This window comes from Alosa sapidissima, chromosome 5 (assembly GCF_018492685.1).
Source record: "Alosa sapidissima isolate fAloSap1 chromosome 5, fAloSap1.pri, whole genome shotgun sequence".
NCBI classification, from domain to species: domain Eukaryota; kingdom Metazoa; phylum Chordata; class Actinopteri; order Clupeiformes; family Clupeidae; genus Alosa; species Alosa sapidissima.
Window position 1 is genome coordinate 27,243,281 of NC_055961.1, and position 21,631 is coordinate 27,264,911.

General features: G+C 45.4%; 1 protein-coding gene across 2 annotated transcripts in view; it reads left to right on the forward strand.

Moving 5' to 3' along the window:
• Window positions 1-21,631, forward strand: part of uvrag (UV radiation resistance associated gene) — an 87,534-nt gene that overhangs the window by 43,876 nt on the left and 22,027 nt on the right. For both annotated transcript variants that reach the window (XM_042092563.1, XM_042092562.1), the window contains exon 13: window positions 5,234-5,309. In XM_042092563.1, coding sequence (XP_041948497.1) covers window positions 5,234-5,309 — 76 coding nt within the window. The remainder of the gene's footprint in view (window positions 1-5,233; window positions 5,310-21,631) is intronic.

Sequence of the window (21,631 nt, forward strand, 5' to 3'; positions counted from 1 at the left end):
GGCTGCAATGAACTCTGGGATAGTGAAGCAGCTGGGTGGTCAGCGCGGACCCTGCAGGCAGCTCCACCAGGCTGCTGAAAGTCTTCCCGGTGACTGGCTGACCTCGCACCGTGTACACACAGCCGGAGCATTCCGCACATGGCCCTCAGCAGACTGTTTACACGTGCTAATTAATACCCCAAATTTGCAAAACAATGTCATCCTAAATCTTTCCCATTCCTCTTGTGAGCAAACTCACGCACACCCACACACACATGCTCTGCTCTCGCTCACTTGCGCACTCACACACTCGTTCACTCACTCACTCTCTCTCTCTCTCTCTCTCTCTCTCTCTCTCTTTCTGTCTCCTGCGCTCTCTCACACACCGTTTTAACAGTCACTTAAACTACTCTTTCCTGGACCCAAAGGCAAAGAAAAAAAAGTCCCAGAAGTTTAGAGCTGCTTTAATGTGTAGTTCTGAAGCACTTTGGACTCATAAATCATAGCGGCTGCTTCATAAGGGGAAGGAGAGGAGGGAAAAAAATAAAAAACACCTGCCTGGCAACTGTCATGGCTAATGGTAGCATGTGCTTTATAAATCAGACGCAGGCTGTAATTTCTAATATCAGAGAAATTATTATACTCAGCATCTGTCAGAGAAACGCTATTTTATAGACCCCCCACCACCCCACATACTCATTCCACTTAGGTCCATTCCATTACTGTAATGTCACAAGGATTTTTTTTTTTTTTTTGACCAAGAAACTGGTGAGTCACGTGGGGGTCAAGCATTCTCTCAATATCAACCGACTCTGAGACGGCTCTGGCCCACGCTCAGTGCGTAACCGCCAGATTTGCGCCAAATTCGTTCCGGAGTCTGCTGCTACCTGTCATCCCCATTTTCTTTTTTCTTTTCTTTTCTCTGTTTTTTAAAAAAAAATATAATAAATAATCTCTTTAGAATATCCACGGTTGGCTTGTCCCCAGCTCGGCGTTCCTGTTGAGAGTTTTAATTAAAAGCAGAAGTGCGGAGCGACGCTGCACAGGATGTGAGCGAGGGGCCTCTCTCTCTCTCTCTCCAGCCACTCGCTCACTTGCTCCGTTCTCCTTTATTTATTGCCGTGCATCTAAACTTCCTCCCAGATGCCGTCTGCAAAGGCTCCATTAAATGGTGACCGAGATGGAGGTTGACGGCCGTGGGCTGACTCTTGCTAACAGCGCTAGGCAGATGTAGTTAGGCTCACAGACAGTTGTTTTCTTGTGTAGAGAAACTGCACTGCGTGACTTGGTAATGGTGAGAAAATTGTTGTGCTAATTAGCGCCATTTCCGATTTGACGGTCGTTGGTGTGTCTCATGCAGTTAGACAGAGTGGCTTCAGTGTGTTGCCAGAGCAGAACAGCAGAACTGGGCCATTTCTGGTGTGGGTCCGGGTCCGCTCACCTCCAGAATCCTTCATTTGGAATTCGACTGCCATGCCGAACGCCTTGTGAACACAGTGTTCAGTGGTCTGTGTCCTGAAACAGCCAAGAACCATCCCACCCACATCTACATGAGCTACCTGATGGTGGAAGCAGCCATGTAAACCAACGTCCAGTTTGTCATGGGCAGTTTGATGACAGCATCTCAATGCAGTGTAAAGTAAACTCTGGACACAACACAAGGAGGAGCTGGTTTTAAACATTGATGGTACTGGTTACAAGAAAACTGCTATACCAGCTCAACGCTCTGCTTGGAAAAGTGTTAATTCTTTCCAGTCCTGAAACTAAACCGAACCTCATGTTCCACACTATTTTTGTAGAGTTCAAAGGTTATCCCCAAAGGCTAAGTCATTGTCTGTTACTGTGAACGCTCTCTAACACCACTAAGACAAAGCACCTCACTTTATGTCCGCAACAAAGACCAAGACTTGGAGTTGCCTGCTTGTATGTTGGCTCACAAATGCATCGCCGTATCATAAATCTAGTCCCTCCCTCCCTCCCTGTCGAGGGGGTTCGAGGGGAGGTGAGGGGATCTGCTCATAAAAGCCTCAGTCCCCCTCTGTGGCCCTTTAGTCGCCTGGACCCCTGGAGCTCTCCCGTCGATAGAGAGAGAAGAGAGGACAGCCACAACGAGGCCCCCACTTTTAAACATAAGGGTCATAGCAAAGGAAAAAGGGATTCTATTTAAAAGAAAAAACAATCTCCAAAACCATTCCTCTTTCTTCTTGTCTCTGACATTTTTTTTTTAAGCTGTGGCCCCTACTATCATATTTTACAGTGGGACAGCGCTGGGTAAATCCCTGGAGGCCTGATGAGCCTGATCTCTCTGTGTAAATATCCTGCCTCATAAAAGACCAGTCTTCTTACAAGCAGCCAATGTCTTTGCTTTTAACAACCTGTGGAAAGTCCAACAAACACACACCTCTACACACACACACACACACACACACAACCCCACACACACACACGCACAACCCCACACACACACACACACAACCACACAACCACACACACACACATAACCACACACACACACACACACACAACCACACACACACATAACCACACACACACACACACACACAACCACACACACATAACCACACACACACACATCCAAACGCACCCTATTATAAATTACCCACCTGTACACACGCACTGCGCCAAATTGACGTTGTTGGCATGGAGGCGTCGTCATCGAGGGAGGTGGGAGGGAGTGATTGTCTGTGTGGAGTGAGTTGAGGTGTGGTGAAAGAGAGGAGAGTAGCCTGTGCCGTCTCTTTCAGTCGCCTATCATCTGTCTTCCACAAGGCCTAATGGGGAAAGAAGATGCTGATATCGTTTAAGGGATTTTGTGGTCATGGGTTGGAGTCGTATGTTTTTTGGACATGCATCCAAGGGAGTGGGGAGACCCCGTTGATAAATTTCACATGTAGATACATTCAAACGTGCACACGTGAGGGATTCAAGCACTCCTGTTGAAGGAGTAGGAACATGGATGGATGCTTTGATCTGGCCAGGACCTTACCATTTCAAATAACATCATTAGAAGCTATAGTAATGAATACTGCATGAGGCAGTGATAAAACAGTACATGATCTTGCCCAAGTAACATTAACCATTTCTTATAGAAAATAAACACTATCTTCACGATGTTATTGCCTTTGCCATGGTTTCAGGTGTGTTTGTTTTTCTGTGTATGGCCTGACTGGTCATAGGCTCTCTTACTTTCTTACGCAAGCACAGACACACTCACACGCAGCAATTATATCCTGGCAGTAGTGTTAATGATGATGACAACAAGTGGCTCTTCAGTCTTCGGCCCCAGCTGCATTTGGAGACAGTGTTTTGCTTAAAGTCTTCTGTCTCTTGAGGAATAGTGAAAATAGAACAATAACCTTCATGGTCACCGACATTAAGGCATATGACAGAATGGACGTGGAATTCAGAGTCATTTCAGAGTCGTTACTGACTATTGCGCTGTGTTATTCAGCTGAGCATGAACATGGGGTGCAATGGCCAAACATGGGCTATACACGCCCCTGCCTCGGCCTTTTGGCAGCCGTTCAGAAACACGAACCACGGAGCTTACAGATGTAAATGCGATCTCGTTCAGGTTTTTCTTATACTGGCTACTGAGTCCCAACTATTACTGTTTTAGCAGATTATTATTTTAACCTGCTGAAAATCACTTGAGGACCGAGTGTAAGTACTTAACGATTAATCAGTCATGTTCCTGTCTAATGAAGCGTGTAAATTTACGCGCCCTCATCTCGCCGAGGCCCCATCAGTCAGAAGACCTGAGCTCAGGTTGATGATGTCAGGACGGGATGTCCGTCTGTGTGAACACCATTAGTGCGGGTCAGGCTAGTCGAGTTTTTCTTTCCAGTGATTTTACTCAGATGTCGCGTCGACCATGACACCATGGAACAGAGAGTCACTGAAGTGTTTGAAGAGTTTTCAGAGGCTCTCTGACTCACCTCTCCTCCCCGCTTACACACAGACACATACATGTAGGCAGACACACACTCACACACACACACACACACACACACTGCTGCTGAGGCCCCTGGTTGCTGGGGGTCACGGTGGTAGGATGGGGGCCCTGCCTCTGTTCACCGGATTAGCCACAGCACCGGGGGGCATGCACACACGTCGGCCTTTCACAGGGATTAGGGTGGAAGAAGCTTCCGGAAGATCACTCACACATCACGCCTCGGGGTAATGAGGCCTAGCCTGCCTGCCTGCCTGCTGCTGGGGCCCGCCATGGCCGTATGGAGCTCATTCACTTCAGTTCAGTTCAGTTTCGGGGCGACACGCATGGATGAGGCCTGCTGTTTTTTTCCCCCCTCTTGCAACGGCATTGCAGCATGAAAAGTATTTAATAAGCTCTGCGGTCCATGTTCTCAATGAAGTGCATAGCGCATTAGGCCTCAACTATACACAGCTATGAAATAATAACATGTGACAGATACATTAAGTGGTCTATTGAGTGCTAACCACGCACAAGGTCATCATTCGTATATTCTGTGGATGAAAACAACCAAATAGCTTCGTGTTCTACAATAGCCACTAACCAGAATGAGGAAGTTACCTGTCTCAGGTAAAATGTAGATTATTTTGAGATTCATTGAAAGCATATGGGAAATGAAAGATATGAGGGCATCTCTAAACGATCCACAATCCCCCCTCCATTTTGATCTCTTAAGACATAAACATATTTTCACAGTCTGCAAGTTGAGCGTTCCCTTGTGAAGACTATTTTGAAGCTTTGAACTTGCTTTTTTTGACTTAAATTTGATTGATGGCATTTTAAAACAAATGAAAGCATCTGTCATGGCTGATGGGATACAAAATGCTCCAAAACATCTGCAGATGTGTAATGCATCGTAAACCGGCTTCCCGTGGATGCACAACTAAATTTGAGCACTCCGAGTGCTGTCGTTACACATTGCAATGGACTTGACAGGGGGGGGGGGTTCATAAAATCCTCCCCAAGTCTTCTGAAGCAGGATATAAAATCTCAAACGCAGTCGAGCTCATGCTTTCCTCATGAAGTTTTTGTGTCTTATTTCCACTAAGTCACTCTGAGCAAAGTCCCAGTTTTTTTTTTCTTTTCTTTTTTTTTTACGAAAAGATGGGGCCTGTTGCTAAGCTGCAAGGCCTCTGTGTATCGTTGACTCTGTTGGAGTTTACTGTTTACCTCTGTTTTGCCAATATCGTCTACTCCATTGCTCCGTGTTCATTTGAGCTTTTCTGCTTTGTTCTGTGACAGGTTCCCACTGTACCCCAGAGGAGAACGCTTTCAGTTTGAATATGGTGTCTACCTTCTCAACAAAAACATTGCCCAGGTAAGCGATTCAACACTATTTATAAAGTCCACCACACGCTATGGTGGAATAGTACTGAGGACTAATCTCGTTTTGCATTTGTTTTTTTTTGTCTTGAACTGCATTTCATTCCTGTGGTGCTTCCTATTAGAGCATTCAATTCTCAGCTCATATTTCTTTTATATTGTTGAGCCACTCGACTTTCTCTTGAGTCTTCCATATTGGGGTCAAGGGGTCTTGTCGATAGGTCTTATTCTCCTTTGAGTGGCTGGCTGCATAATAACTAATTCATATCTTGGCTAAAATTGAATGTCTGTTTTAACAGCTTGGTGTGATAAACAATTTCATTGTTTGAAGTAAAGGGAACATTGGAACCAAGTTATTATTCAACAGTCAACCTGAATATATATATATATTTTTTAGAATGATTAAAAACAGGCTAATAAGCTCCAAAAATGCAGCATTTCTAACTTCAGTTTTGCTCTTTTTAGACATTTTGTCACCTCTCTATTCCACACACATGCTGGACTCTCTTCAAAAGCGCCCTTTTGATTCTCAAACTGTTGTACGTTTTGTAGTGTCAAACCAGATAAGCGTGAAGTTGTGCACACTCTTTTTGTGGTAATCACTTTCAGGTGGGGTAACTAAATGTTTTCTTCAGCAGTATTGTGCGTGTTATTAATGCATGTCAGTATTGTGTTTTTTTGAGTTGACGAGGTGGCCACAGTTGTTTAGATGCACCACATGAATCGTCTCCTGTTGGGTCGAGTCCCTCGCTAGTCCTCAGATCTGTAAGGCATTGTGGGCTGGGATGGGTCAAATGCTGGAAGCGCTACATGGCATTATGTATCGGGGATCGTGGTAAAACCCTTACTCACAACATTGCTTGGCTACCATGGCAACCACAGTGCCCCCCACCCCTCAACATACACCCATCCACCATCTCGCACACTCTCACTCACTCACACACACACACACGCATGCACACAGTCTTCTCTTGAGCACCGGCAGTCCATTACATTACTGACATCACGAGTTCCATACCAGGAGCCACAGGAGGGGAAAAGGGAGGGAGAGAGAGAAGGAGAGAGAGAGAGAGGGAGAGAAAGAGAGAGAGAGAGAGAGAGAGAGAGAGAATGATGCATTGGGGCAGACTGTCACGCTACATATCATTTCCTCCTGATTCAGGGTCTAATTAAGTTTCTTCAACCTCGACTTTCTCTGACCACTTTATCTGTACCTGGTTAGCCTCTCCTCTCTGTCCCGGCCCGTCAGGGCGGTATGTTTCTCGTTAATATCTGAAGACTCTATTTAGAACCAGCTGGCTCATTGACCTCCACATATTAGAAAATTGTGCTCGGTTTTTCTACTTAATACAATTTACCAACAACTAGCCAGTTATGGCTGGAGGTTATTATTGTGTTTTTGTTATTCGGAGCCCCCCTTCCCTGTAAAATCTTTTTATCGGTCTTTTCAGATGTTTTTTTCTTTGGGGAAATGTAATTATTTCCTTTTGCAAGCCCCAATCGCAGCTCTGTCTCTGTGGTCAGACCATGCAGGGATCTGATTTCACTTGTGGTGCTTGGTCTTGGATAGGGGTGGGGTGGTGAGGTGGGGGATTAAACTCCTATCTTTTATTAAATTGTGCAGTGTGCCCTTTTTGAAAGTGATCTGCGTGGGGGAGGGGGGTGGAGGAATGAGAATGAAGGGAATGGGTGGGTGGGGTGGGGGGTTACGGGGGTTCTCTTTGAAGTGGTAGGCTGAGGGTATATTGTTTTTATTTAGGTCCTTGGTCGTGCAGGAGTAGACTGAAGGATGTCAGGTGGTCCGCAGCCTCTCCTTCTCCTTCTCCTTCTCCTTCTCCTCCTCCTCCTCCTTCTCCTTCTCCTCCTCCACTCCTTTGTCATATTAGGAACACAGATGCTTGAACTCAGTAGGAGTTTCAGCATCATCTACAGTTGTATTGAATCACTAAATTCTTTAGCTGCATGTATATTTGTCAGCACTGTGTCTTGTTAGTCAGGGATGAAATGTTATGGAAAATGTGATCTTTTCTGTGGCCAAATCTGGAAATGCTTTTGGAGAGAACGTTTGCGTTTTGCAAAAGACAGGAGTTTGAGTTGACTCAAAAAGGAACTCTGTGAATGGAACATGTCGTTTTAATATGAGCTGAATTTCAGAAGGTGCAGAAATCTATATTTCTTCAGATGATGTCAACAAGTGCAAATACTAATATATGGAAGTGTGAATTTTTAGCATTTTTAGCATTTTTGGTGGGCAGCCGTGGTCCACTGGTTAGCACTCTGGACTTGTAACCGGAAGGTTGCCGGTTCGAGCCCCGACCAGTGGGCCGTGGCTGAAGTGCCCTTGAGCAAGGCACCTAACCCCTCACTGCTCCCCGAGCGCCGCCGTTGTAGCAGGCAACTCACTGCGCCGGGATTAGTGTGTGCTTCACCTCACTGTGTGTACACTGTGTGCTGTTTGTGTTTCACTAATTCACCGATTGGGTTAAATGCAGAGACCAAATTTCCCTCACGGGATCAAAAAAGTGTATATATACTATATACTATACTTATACACCCCTACCTCCCACACTGTAGAAATATTAGGGGCCCAGGCCTGTTGTCATTACTAAATTTGTTTTTCGCTGTGTAAAGGATGGGGGCCATAGACAGGGGGCAGGGGTCCACGGCAACTTAAGGGGACCCAGTCTTCTGTCCCGTGTTTGCTCCTGGTACCCAGAAGGCACCTTTGACATGGACATGTGCTGCTGATTACTCCCCCAACAGACCATAGAAAGTTCTAGAATTGTGTAGCCAATGTAGATTTAAAGAATCTTATTTCAATATTTATTAATTTATAGAGAGTTAGTTATCTCTATACTTCGTTCGTTTTAATTTATAGTGTAATTGTTTTCGATTCTAATTTATGTTGTTTCATATTATTTTTGTGCCATGGTGTAGCCATAGATGCTGGTACGGAATTAAACAAAAACTACTACTACTGTACTACTACTACTACTACTCTCTCAGTAGACTCCCCAAGCGAGTGAGCGAGTGTGCAGGGTCGGCTCAGGCCCTGCTAAAGACTGCTGGTGAGTTAAGCCAGTTGTGGTCATCTCTGAATCAGGCCTGGTGGCCGGGTTTATCTGCGCTGGGCTGGCAGTGTGTTTTGAAAAGCGTTGTCTGTGTTGTCGGAGGGCAGGCATGCCTGGGCGATGGCGTATGCGTTTGGAGGAAGGAGGGGAGGCAGGGTACAGGCACTGGTCCAGAGCAGTGGGGAAATCCTGACCGCATTTGTCCCATCTCTTCCCAGCTGATTCCAGATCAGTACGGCAGCTCTGCACACAATGCAGTAGTGCTGTACAGTCTTTTGGTCATTGGTTGGACTCCGAAACGGAGCCTCCATGTGTGTTCTAGAATGCAGTTGGTTTGAAAAAAAAAAAGGCTTAAATGCATTGGGGAGCCGTTGTTTTTACTGGGGCAGTGAAAACACAAGTTCATGGACCAGCGGGTATTGTTTTTGTTGTTTTTTCCTCTGCGCGCAGGGAAGAAAGTAGCCAGGCCGGCACCCGAGAGGGAGCCTTGCGGTGGCAGGTGTTTGTATCTGGTCGCCTGCAGTTGCCAGGAGGCCGCCGAGGAGTCGTTTATTAAAGCTGAAAAAGATATTTGCTCTCATCAGCCCTCTTCCCCTTTCAGTCCTGCCACCAGCTTTTTTTTTTCTTTTCTGTTTTTGTTCCCGTTCCAGGATTTAATTAACTCGCCCTCCACCCGTCATTTGGATTTCCACTCGGTAGGGCGCAAAATGGGGGGGGGAAATCTTGAAAGGGCGTCCGAGCGGCCTCAAAACCTCGCCGTGGGCTTGGATGACTGGCCCGGCTCGGACATTACTGGTCGTGAAAAATGATCTTCGTCCATTACCTGATTTCCTGTCCTCGCTTGTTTTTGTTTAATAAGGCCTTCAACCGAGGGCCTCAACGGCGCCTTGTGACCAAAATAGCCGTGCCGTGATTAATAGTTGCAGCTAAGTGGCTTTATTTGTGGGTTTTCAGTTAGCATTTCCATACATCAAGTTAGCATCTCTCCAGCGACCACCCCCACCCAGCCTCTCCCCTGGCGTGTGTACATAACCTTTGTGAACGCTCAGTCCTGAGGGCGCCGGGAATAACTCCCGCCGAGTCACAGTGGTGAGATCAGACGTCTTCGTCTCTAGCAGTCAAACAAGCAATCTTTATCCCCAATCCTGACTGCCTCTCATTCTTCCCTCCTCCTCCTCCTCCTCGTCCTCTCACGGAGTCTCCTGCGCTCTCTCACTGTCATTGTGAGATTGCGAGCAGGTTCCCAGGGTCGCCTTTGTCCTAATTGTGCTCCCATTTCTTTTCCTTTTTTTTCCCTCTTTCTTATTTGTTCTCCAGGGGAAACGTCAACACAATGTTGAATGAGCTGGCTGTGATGGCCATCGCGGGTCACTCTCTGGACGTATCAGAGTGTGAAAATAAGAAAGTGCACGTCTGGGGATCCTGTTTAGGTGCAGGGTTTTTTTTTTCTGTGGCTTTTTTTCAATGGAGGCCTTGATATGAGGATTGGCTGAGGCTGCCGGCCCTGCCCAGCCTCACCACAGCCTCCGCCTGCCACACACCACCCACACAGCCAAGATAGAGATGAGAGAGTCGGGGAGACCGTGGGTGTGTGGGTGGGTGGATATGAGAGAGAGAAAGAGAGAGATATGTGTGTGTGTGTGTGTGAGAGAGGGGGATTGAGGGGAGAGTGAGTGAGGAAAAGGGAGAGATAGGGAAAGTGTGTGTGTTTGTGCGTGCGCGTACGTGTGTGTGTGTGTGTGTATTTGTGTCTGTGTGTGCGCGTGTGTGTGCGCGTGTGTGTGAGCGAGAGAGAGAGATGGGGAGAGAAAGAGCTGTCTATATTAATATTTCAAGGTGCTTATCCACCTAGGCCCTACGATGTTTACTTTCTCTCTCCCAATCGCTTCTATTCTCTCTTCCTCTCTCTCTCACAATGTTTTTCTCTCTTCGTCTCCCATCTCTCCATCACTGCCTGTCTGTCTGTCTGTCTCTCTCTCTCTCTCTTTCTCTCTCTCTCTCTCTCTCTGTGTCACTGTTCATCCCACACTCCCTCCCTTCCCCTAATTAAGATCACACAGGTAAATAGAAGCAAGGGGTGTAAAAGGAAGGAGGTAGACTCCCCTGGGAAATGAGGTGGGCTGTATTTAGCAGGACCTATTCCAGTGAGCCCCCCTCCACCCCTGTTGACCGGCTCTGTGCTCATCTGGTCAGGGCCTGTGGTTGATGACTGTGCCCGGTGCTGTGTGCCTCTCGCGGTAGAGCGCTCCAGAATAAGCGCGGCTATTGCGTCTGCTCCGGCCGCCAAAACAACACGGCTTCTTCTGGAGCCGGAGCCTCCACAAACAGACGCCTGTGTCCGCTGTCTGCATTCAGAGCTGGGCTTGTTTACTCGCCCCTCGTACCCCTGCAAAACCTCGACCACCAATAGCAACCTTGAGCACATTGACACACACACACACACACACACACACACACACACACACACACACACACACACATACACATGTGCTTAGTCAGTCATGCATACACATATACACACACACTTGTGCGCATATTCAAACACCCATGCATACACAACGCACGCATACACAACGCACACATACACAACGCACACATACACACACACACGGCACGCGCATACACACACAACCTAAAAGCAGTAATACTGCTGGAACTGATCAGGTTATGAAACCGCGGGTTGCAACTTCCCCTCCACCTTCCTACAAAAGCAACATCCGTTTTCCATCTTGGAAAGGTTTGGTTGGCCAGGGGTACATAATGGACTCTGTTTCTCAGAGCCCTACCGTCGGATTCAAAATACGTGCTGTGCTTTTGTACCCTGGCTCCTCGACTTCAAAAGGGAGAGAGAGAGGGGTAGGGGTAGGGGTAGGGGTAGGGGTGGGCTGGGGCAGGGAGGAAAATGAAAATGGGTTAATTTTTTACCGGTGCCTTTACAAAACATGTGTCTATTATTATTTAACCCCCGACGAGGTATGCTCTGCCTGCCCGCAAGGAGCTAGCGGTCCTCCGTGGTTCCTCAGCGGGAATCGGTCGGAGGAGTAACGCGTTCTTACCCCCCCGTCCCCCCCCCGTCCCCAACCCCATATCTCCGAGTAGCCTCACTCTCTGCCTCACACCACCCCCTCCTGCCCTCACCCCCACCACCCCACTCTGAAAATGTGGTTTATATTTTAATGCTATTAAGGTGCCACTTTAAAGGGCTTCGGTCTAGTTCCCCACTAGTAAAAAAAAATCACTCCAGTAGTGTACTTTATTTGTCACATTTCAAGCAAAAAATTGTTTTTGGCAGAGCGTAGGCGGGCTAAGTAAACTTGGAGAAAAGCGATACCTGCTGTACCCAAGCGATTGTTAGCCATCTTGGAATAACATCAGGGCAGGGTTGGTGAGGGTTACAGCCATGTGCACAGGCTCCTCGGTGTGAATTTCGGAAAAAGGAAGACTTAGTCTGTCACTGCTTAGTCTCTTGTAGACTACGTTTCCACACAGCCTTGGTGAAATGTGGACCAAATATGGGTGGGAACCATTAGGACTTTGCCTGAAGTCATTTGTGGTCTTCACACATCTATTGTACGTCATGAAACTTTCGAGGAATTGTCTCTGCTCTCGTGGTGACTAAAACCTGTGTGTCTTATCTTGTTGCAGGCAATTAAAATGTAATTTGCAAAGTTCCTGCACTTTGATGGTGTCTTGGATGGGTAAATAAGTTTCAAGTTGTTTTGTGTAATTTCACATTTGTGTGAGCCTGGTGTTGTTGGCCATCCAGCAGGCAGTTTAATACAGGACTTACCGTGCCGAGCTGACAAGTAGCTGCCATATTTCATCATTAGATGAAACTACAATCCCCAGCAAAGCTGTCTTTCTTTCCTTTTCCATCTGTTTTATTTATTGATTTATTTATTTATGTATCTCTCTTCTTTTGTGCGATTCATGACCAAGTGTATGTAAACACAAGTCGGAGAGGGCTTAGAGTGAGCGCAAGTATCCCACTGCAGATGCCATCATAGGACGAGCGTAATAACTTCTGTTTGCAATCATCATCTTCCTCATTTCCCCTGTGCTCCAGCAGACATAAATCTCTCATAAGATCCCCAATGCTCAAGCAGCGCCAGCCATCTGTGTTTGCTCCACGAGCCAGAGGGGCTGGTTAGTGTGGCCGGGCTTCTCTGCCCCGTGGTGTCCCCCCGTCCTCAGACTGAGGCTCTGTGTTGTGGGAGCGGGACGGTACTGAGGAAGCCACTGACAGGATCTCCCATTATGCTGTTGGTCTAGTCTCGGAGCAGACCCCCAGCCTGGTGGAGTCTTGTTGGTCTTTATTGATAACACCTCCCAGCCTGGGCAGATGGGCGCAGCCTGTCTGGCTGTCTTTGTGTGTGTGTGTGGACGGAAGTGGGGAAAGTGTGCTTGTATGGAGCGCGAGTGGAGTGATTAAGAGAGATTAAGGCTCGGTGTGTGGCTGATCACGAGGGGCAGATATATATATATATATATATATATATATATATATATATATATATATATATATATATATATATATATATATATATATATACAGGTTATTATGGCTGCGGACTCACAAACAGTCGAACGGACAGGGGCTGAAACATACGTGTCTGTGGTTGTACATCTGTCCGCCTGCTAGATGAATGTGTAAACACACGCACACACATACAAATGCACACACACACACACCTCTTCAGCAGTCATCAGCCATCTCTTTGTGTGGTCCCGTTTCCACTCACTGTTTGTTGCCATGGTATCGACAACATCCAATGAGGTTGAAGTCCTTGTGGCCTTCTCGCACTTTTTTGACAGATAGGTAGCCATGTGTAATCAAGGAAAAAATCCTCCTTCTTGGCCCTGAATGAAGGAACTGTGGAGTGTTTGAGGGGAAACATGTTTATTTGCAGTAACCAATGATTTTATTCCACTGGTAAAAAACGCTTACCTCATTTTGTCTGTTTTCCACGAAAGGAGGGCAACAACAACAACAACAACCATAAATAAATACTGAAGCTAAGAATGTCAATTTAATATACCTGCACTGGCTAATTAGAGTAAAATATTGCAGAACTAAAAGTATCAGTTAAGCTTTGTGTTTATTGACAAATAGCTGGTTGTTTATGTATTATTTTTCCAACCACCCAGTGAGTTTAACTCTTTTTTTTTTTTACATTGGTTGGGTGGATGGTTTGATTTTTGAACATTTTATTCCAATAAAGAAAGGGAGGTCAACCTAAATGAAATGGGGAAAAACAATGTGTAAGAGATAGAGGATAGATGGTTTGTTTACAAATCACTGGCAATAATAAATGATGATAAAAATAGCAAGGAAAAAATAATTAGCAAGTCTAGGGAAGTTTACAGTGCTTTACACAAGTTCAGTCTCCTCGGTTTCTGTCCCAAGCACACTTCACACATAAGGACCAGGCATCCCACCATCCATTTGCCACAGCCAGCACTTAGGGGTTTATGAGAGAACCGGGAACTGGACGTCTGTCACCGTCACCACGGTAACGTGCTGGCGGGGTTTTCCGAGCGGGAGTGGGCGCGATGGCAAGCACGTCCGTCAGCACCCTGCCACCGCGCCGCACTCCTCGTTTTTACGGGCATTCCTCTGGACAGCCACCTATGGCTTTATGAAACACTTAAACGCCTCTGATTGAATTTCCACGGTTTGAGGTCGGCAGCCAAGGGTTTGCCTGGGACCGCAAAGAGGTGCCGAGGGAGGGGAAGAGATTCACTGAATATATGGGTGGAAGTCTGGGGACTCCTTACTGCTTACTGTTTCCTGAGTGTGCGTACGTGTGTATATGTGTTACGTGTTTTTGTGTGTGTGCACGTGTGTGTGTACATGTGTTATGTGTGAGCGTGAGTGTATCCTACTTGACTGAGAGATGCCAAAACAGAATGTATAAATACAAAGCTTTGTGTTAACCTCCCAGTTGGGATGTAGTGTACTAGAAGCCTGCCAGTGTAGCAGGTTTGGTAGCATTACATTTTATAGCCATAAAGCGATGAAAGCTAATAGCCTGCTGTGACACACCTAAAAAGTATCTATTAAAGAGTTGATTTGGATATGTAATACCACTTCATAACACTGATTTAATATATGTGCTTAACTCTTTACAAAGACTATGGAAAAGGCAACTTTAGGGCCTTAGAAGTGTTGGCTGCTGTACATTGTCATTTACTTAACAGCCAGGCTGGCTTGGCTGTATAGAAGTGGTAGCAATTATGCGTTTTTGAGAAACCTGATGGATCACTGCCGAGAAAGCGGCAGCTGCTTTATAATGACTGCTGCCTTTCTCCCTAAAGAGAGAAAGAAATGAGAGGTGCACTGGAAGAAGTGGCCCATTAGTCTGACGTTAACATGGCATAAGAAAACAATAATGGATTCTTCTGAGCCCTTTGGACCGTTTTGTAAGAATTCTCCCTCATGGAGCCGGATGGAGGTGGTGTTTGAGTTGTTTGGACTCTTTGAAGAGTGCTTCAGCTGGCTTGTCTACATCGGCTGCCTCACACATTGAGTTAATGATGAAATAGTGAACTTGGCAATGAACAATAACACAATCAGCGGTTTGATAAGAGCGCTTTGGTGTTGGAGATAAGGTCCTTATGCTCGTTATTTGATTAGCCCAAACGATAGCCAAGTCATTATCTCCGGTTGGCCTACCTTTGACTTAACTCTGCCTACTTGAAGTTTAAAATGCACTTCTCAGTAGGATGTTTCTTTTCCAGCCCCAGACAAATGTATTAAACTATCAGTAGTTAAAGCTTAGTCTAACATTTCTGGCTCTTTGTTAAAACCCTGTGAGATAATGACTAATTTGACAAAATGTAGTAGTGTCACATGTCATGGCTTTGTAAAAGTTCTCTTCTTTTGACATCCTTGAGATATTATCTTACAGTCGAGGTGACACGCATGAATACCCTGTCTTAAAATAAGAAAAGAGGGATTTTTGCCACTTTGGTATATGGTGTTAAGTATAGTAACACAACTTGGCCTCAGGGTATAATCTGAAAAGGGTTACATATAGAGATATGCTGTTATGAAACTTCCTATGAGAGGGGCCTGTGGTCGATCAGTAATAGCCCTGCTTTTGTCCTCGGTTAGAGTCTAACTGAAGCATATTTCATGTCAGTGGGTGCTGAAAAACTTGTTCCTGGTAATTCACAGAAAACCCTTGCACTGTGTTCCTTGAGCGATGTGGTCAATGTAGCTTTACAGACATCTGCTAGGTAATTCTTTCCTTGATGAAGTTAAACAACTTCAGGAATCAGAGTGAGTGAGCGAAAGGGAGAGAAGTCTTGCTCGTTTCCATCTGGTCGATATTTGAAAAATGTCAGCCATGCTGGTAGTTGTCAGGCCTCGCTAGCCTTTCTTCTGGGCCATCTGGTTCTCGTTAACACTCTTTGTTTTCTCAGGAGAACCAAACGCTTTTCATATTTATTTGGACACCATTGATGTCCTCCTCCAAAATCAAAATCTCAAAATGCATCAGGGGAGATCAAGATCTCTCAAGATCTCGCCTTTTCTGATCGCGTTTCCATATTTGTCTTCCTTTGCTATATTCTCTCCTTCCTAGTTCCTCATAGACATTCATCCACACGCCAAGAGCCATGAGCACCTCTTGGTTAAATAAACTATAGCCCCATTAGGGAGGATCATCTCCCCTGTCGACTGGTGTCTCCCAGCTTGTGGATGAAGGTTATTAATTAGGTTTAGGGAGATGCCTGTGTTAGGCATACCATTGATAGGCCTCCTCAGACCCATCAGAAGAGTTATTAATGAAGCGTTACCTCTGGTAGCCTTTCTCACCAACCTCCTTTTTTTTTTTAAAGGCTCTCTGTCTGAATCACTGACTCATAATGGTTTCACAGCCGACATACTGGAGGAGTTAAGTGCCTAATGAAAGTGGTTGTTAAATAAACACCACTTTTTAAAAAAGCCCACCACAGAGAAAGGCCCTTTGTTACTCCAGTCTGAAGAAATACCTGTTGCGTCCTCCCATGTGGAGGAAGGTGTTGTACTCGGGTCTCCTCAGGAACAAAATTATTCTCTTCCGCACTTGCTTAGGTCAGGGGTCAACCCTATATGCCACAAGTTGACTTATTGTCAGGATACAGGCCCACACTCTCCTGCGTTGTCACTGTTGGCACAGCCAGGATTGTATTTCGTGTGACATAGGCATTGTTATGTGTTTTTGTTCTGTGTCTATAATCTGGTGAATTAAATGTGTATGTGTTTTTGTCCTTAGATGATGTATGTGGGTTATTTAGCTAGCCTAGCCTTTCACTTTGATTGCATTTAGTTGCAGCTAGAGTTTCGTTGGTTGATTGATTGCATTATTGATTGATTACTTGGTTGGTTGAGTGATCGATTGAATTAGTGATTGGTTAGTTGATTGGTCAGGTGATCGACTGATTGGTTTCTTGGTTGATTGATTAGTTGTTTGGTTGGTTCACTGATTGACTGATTGGTCGTTTGTATGAATCAGTTTGTTTGCAAGAAAGGTGGTTTGCTGAAGAATCTGGTTGTTTCAAAATGTTCTTCGCCTGGTCACTGGGTCTGTTGATTGTAAGTGGATTCAGTTTTGCTCCCATAGGTCCTTCCTTCCCACCCAAAGGCTTCCGTGTCTGGAAGAGATAAGAGTGTGGAGATGCATGGTTGGAGATCTTTGATCTTGGCTCCATATTCATACCGTGGCCTTGTGTTTTTGATTGATCGTTGGAGCTTTGTCCAGGTAGGGAAATACTATCCATCCCTATGCAGGTTTTTCCGATAGCGCTTTGTCCAGCAGACGTACAATCATGATTTGTGCTTTTGGAACCCTGGAGTTCAGCTCCCAGAGAAGCAGTGGCATTAGTTTGGTCTGATGTTTCATGTTCCTGGTGTCTGTGTATGAGGGGGCATACTGTATTTGTTTAGATCTGTCTAAAGAACAGCTTGTATTATGTCCTCTGTATAACAAATGAAAAATGTGATACACACACAAGCTATGGAGGTAAACAATCTCTAAAATTGATAGTGTGACAATTTTCTTTGAGGAGAATGATAGATAGCCTAAGTCACATTTGAAGAACTGCACTGATTATGGCACATACTTTCATGTAAACACCAACCAATATTTTGTACCAGCCTTTAATTCTGCAAAGTCGCATTGTATTAATTAATGATGAGGCACAAAGTACCTCAGGTTAGGAAAAGTCTGAACCCTTTTCACAATGATCTTTCAAGTCATAAGTTTTGCATTTTGGTTTGATTGGATTGTACGCTTGGGCTGCTGGTTCAAAAATCTGTGTCCATATTGCTTTTCAGCGATTGCTCACTCTGATTTGCTGGTGTTAACTGCTGCAGTGTCAGACCTTGCTCTGCATCCACAGAGAGCGTGAGAAAGTTCGTTGTGTTATAATAAATATACAGTGCTATATGCTCAACTGCAAACGCTGCCTACGCCAACATTTTTGCAAGCTCATTAGACCCTAGAAATGATATGCTTTTGTTCCTCTTTTCCATCTGAACTCATAATAAGGGTCTTTTCCTCTGCCCTTGGCCAACAAAGAAGAGATCCTTGACAGAGGGAAAAGCCTTAGAGATTGAACAACAGTGCCTTATTTGTGCGAAATTGAAAGTTCCCTTTTATTGTCCGCCGATCCTTTTCACCCGGACCCACCCTGAGCGGGCTTTTCCACCGAAGCCCCTGCCAGTGGCACCGGTAATGACGGCTACCTTTTTAAACAGGCTGGGAGTTAGAGTGGCACTTAAGCTTTTAATCTCACTGCACTTCTGCCTTTCTCCATCGCGCCTGTTTTCCAGAATAGGGGGGGAATGGATAGCATGTGTCAGACCAATGAGTTTCGAAGAGGAGGAATGGATGGAGGCAGCTGGGGTGTGTGGGGTTGGCATTTGATGGGAGATGGGGGGGGGGGGGGGGGGTGAAGGCTGGTAGTGGTTGAGAGTGGGGATGGGGGGGGGTTCAGAGGTGAGCCGCCATCTCTTATTCTGCCCCATTACCACACATGCAGCCAAACTTTGCCCTTTAAACTAAATTTGCTCACCAAATTTATACGTGGCAATATGTTGCTTTCATCTCCTCACAGAAGACTTCATTTCTCAGGGATGTGGTGATATCAGTGTGATTTCAGGCCTGTGTAATCACCCTTGGATATTAAGCCAGCCCCACTCCCTTTGTGCCTCTTGCTGTGGCTGGTGTGATGGAGAGAGCGCAGGGGAACAGATAGCACAATGAATGTAATCGCCGCAGGCTGAGTCAACAAACGTGTGCTATGTGCCAGTGCTGTGCGGCAATCGGGAGAGTTACACTGTGACCTCCGGATAGCTCTGATCTGAACTCTAGCTGATTAATTTGGGTTTGTCTCCATGTGCAACTTGTTCCCTTTTCCCCACGAAACATAAAACAAACACCTCTGAGTACCGGAATGAGTTTTTAAGTAACACACACAATTGCCGGACTGCAGCTGATACCGGAACAAATCCTTTTGGTCTTTTATTTCGCGGAACAGCATCTAGATTACACCTAATTCTTATCTGGCTTTCATTGTTAGATATCAGTCTGTGTTTGGTCTGGCTGGCTATCATACACCTTTGTTGGCTTGTGTTGAAAAGGAAATACATTTAATAGCTCCGCACCGGATTCAGACTGGCTGAGAAGCACGCTGAGCAACAGAGGATTTAGTTTGATATAGTTTGAAGCAGTTCTACCAAGTGGTGCAGATAGGGAAAGTTTGTTGTAGTTAATAATAAGAAAACAAAGTCTAAACTAAATTCTGTAGCTATAAACTAAATCCAATAGATATAACCCTCCATAAAAGAACCAGCCATCATAAAAATCATCTATGGAGTGTGCATGGATTTAATAACCTACACTTTTCCTCAAGATGAGCTATTCTTTCTCATAACTGTGCCGTGCTACAGTGGCTTGCATTCTTGGACAAACACAGATTTTGTTATTCACATTGAACTGTTTTCCATCACTGATTTGAAATCTTTTGGTGCAGTGTTATTCTTTCTGCTGGAGCATGTAGACTTTTATCTTGATCTCTGGCCTTGTGAAAAGGTTTCCTGCTGTTCAGCAGCAGCATGTAAGGGAGACAGCTCAGGGTTAGAGGGCCTAAAAATGTCTAGTATAACACACATATACACTCCAAACACACACACACACACACACACACACACACACACACACACACAAGCCCCCGTGCACACATTCATATACAGATACACACACACACACACACACAAGCCCCCGTGCACACATTCATATACAGATACACACACACACACACACACACACACACACACATACAGACACTCCAAACACACACACACACACACACACACACATACAGACACTCCAAACACACACACACACACATGCCCCCGTGCACACATTCATATACAGATACACACACACACACACACACACACACACACACACACACACACACACACACACATACAGACACTCCAAACACACACACATACACTCCAAACACACACACGCCCCTGTGCACACATTCATATACAGATACACACACACACACACACACACACACACACATACACACACACACACACACACACACAGGGAGACATTTAATAATGCATCACCATGCATTATTACATCAGACCTGTCAGTCACATGCAACCCTACAGCTTGGACTACTATTTCATGTCATATTTCAAGTATTTTATGCATTTGCTCTTAAATTCAATTTATCTAAAATATGATTTACTTATTATAAAACATATTAAAACTTAAAATGAATTTCTGAAACAGAGGCATGATAAGACCCAGCTCATTAGAGTAAGATTCATGGTTGCCCTGGGAGACATAGCAGAATTTCCCCTTCCCTCCTAGACTCTTACTGCAGCAGAGAGAACAGAGGAAACAATACAATGGGTCCTTTAACAGAAGGACGGAAGGGAATGGAAGGCTAAAGACCTGTGGCTTTTGTTTAAGGGGTGAACACTGGCGATTCGCAGTTCTCATAAATTACCAAAACACTTAAAGAGGTACCACACACACACACACACACACACACACACACAAACACACATCAGTAGCAGTTAACATCTTCACTTTGTAATCGGCTGACCTGGGTTCAATTCCCGATTTCTGCGAGTCTTTGCTATTCACTCTGGACAAAAAAGTCTGCTAAATAGCCGTTACCTTTATATATGCGAGTCTTGTGGACCAATTCCACAGCTCCACAAAAACATAACTAGGCTCATAAAGCTGAGTAACACTTTCCATCTCACCGGCCCACCCCTCCTCACCCCCCAATCCTCCCGAATAATAAAACATGATTGGCGCCAATCCAGGCTTGGGCTAAAATGGAAGAATGGCTAAAAGTGACAGTTGGCAGTTGCACTTCGCATTTAAAAAAATAATAGCAGGATATGTAGGTGATTTTAAAGCATAGGATTACAAATGTACTTTCACCAGCCTCATTGTCCTCTAAAACCTGCTTTTCTGTAAGGCCAAAAGTAGTTTATGACCCTGTTTAACCTGTAACGTTTCAGTAATTCATAATAATGATGGGACGATTTGATTTCAAAAAGGTACAGCCTTTGCTGTAGCCCCATACGTATCAGAGCAGTAGTGCTACAGCAGTCTACATTGTTGGAGCTCATGTGTTTATTGCCCTATAATGCTCTATCCCTCAGGTATAATTTAGCTGCATGTGGATTACAGCATTTTGGAGCCCAGTCTGAGGCAGCCCAAGTGCTGGCCTGACCAAGAACATGTGTCCCACAGTGAGAGTGGGAGAGAGGGAGGGAGGGGGAAAATAATTTGGCTCCTGCCAATGGTGGTCTTCTAATTAAATTTCCCATTTGTCTCAGCAAGGCCCTTTCGTAATTATGTAAATATGTTGACTGCATTTGGCAGCCACATGACACTCAGTAAAGTGCCTAGCCCGGGTAAGCAGCGGGCCAAAGGTGGTTTGAATTAGAGGCCGTTGGCAGCCCGAGGAGCCGCGGTGCCCCACCTGTGACAAATTATCATGCGTCGGACACAGAGGGCGACACAGCGGAGGGGCGTTTTTGGGGGTGGGGGTGCTGAGGGAGGGGGTGAACAATGACACTCTTCACTGGGACAATTGTAGGGGACACCCTGAGCTACCTAGTTCTGGAACTGATTGCCCTAAAGTAGAGGTGTGTGTGCGTATGTGTGCGTGTGTGTGTGGCCATGTTTTAGAGATGAGGGTGTGGTGAACC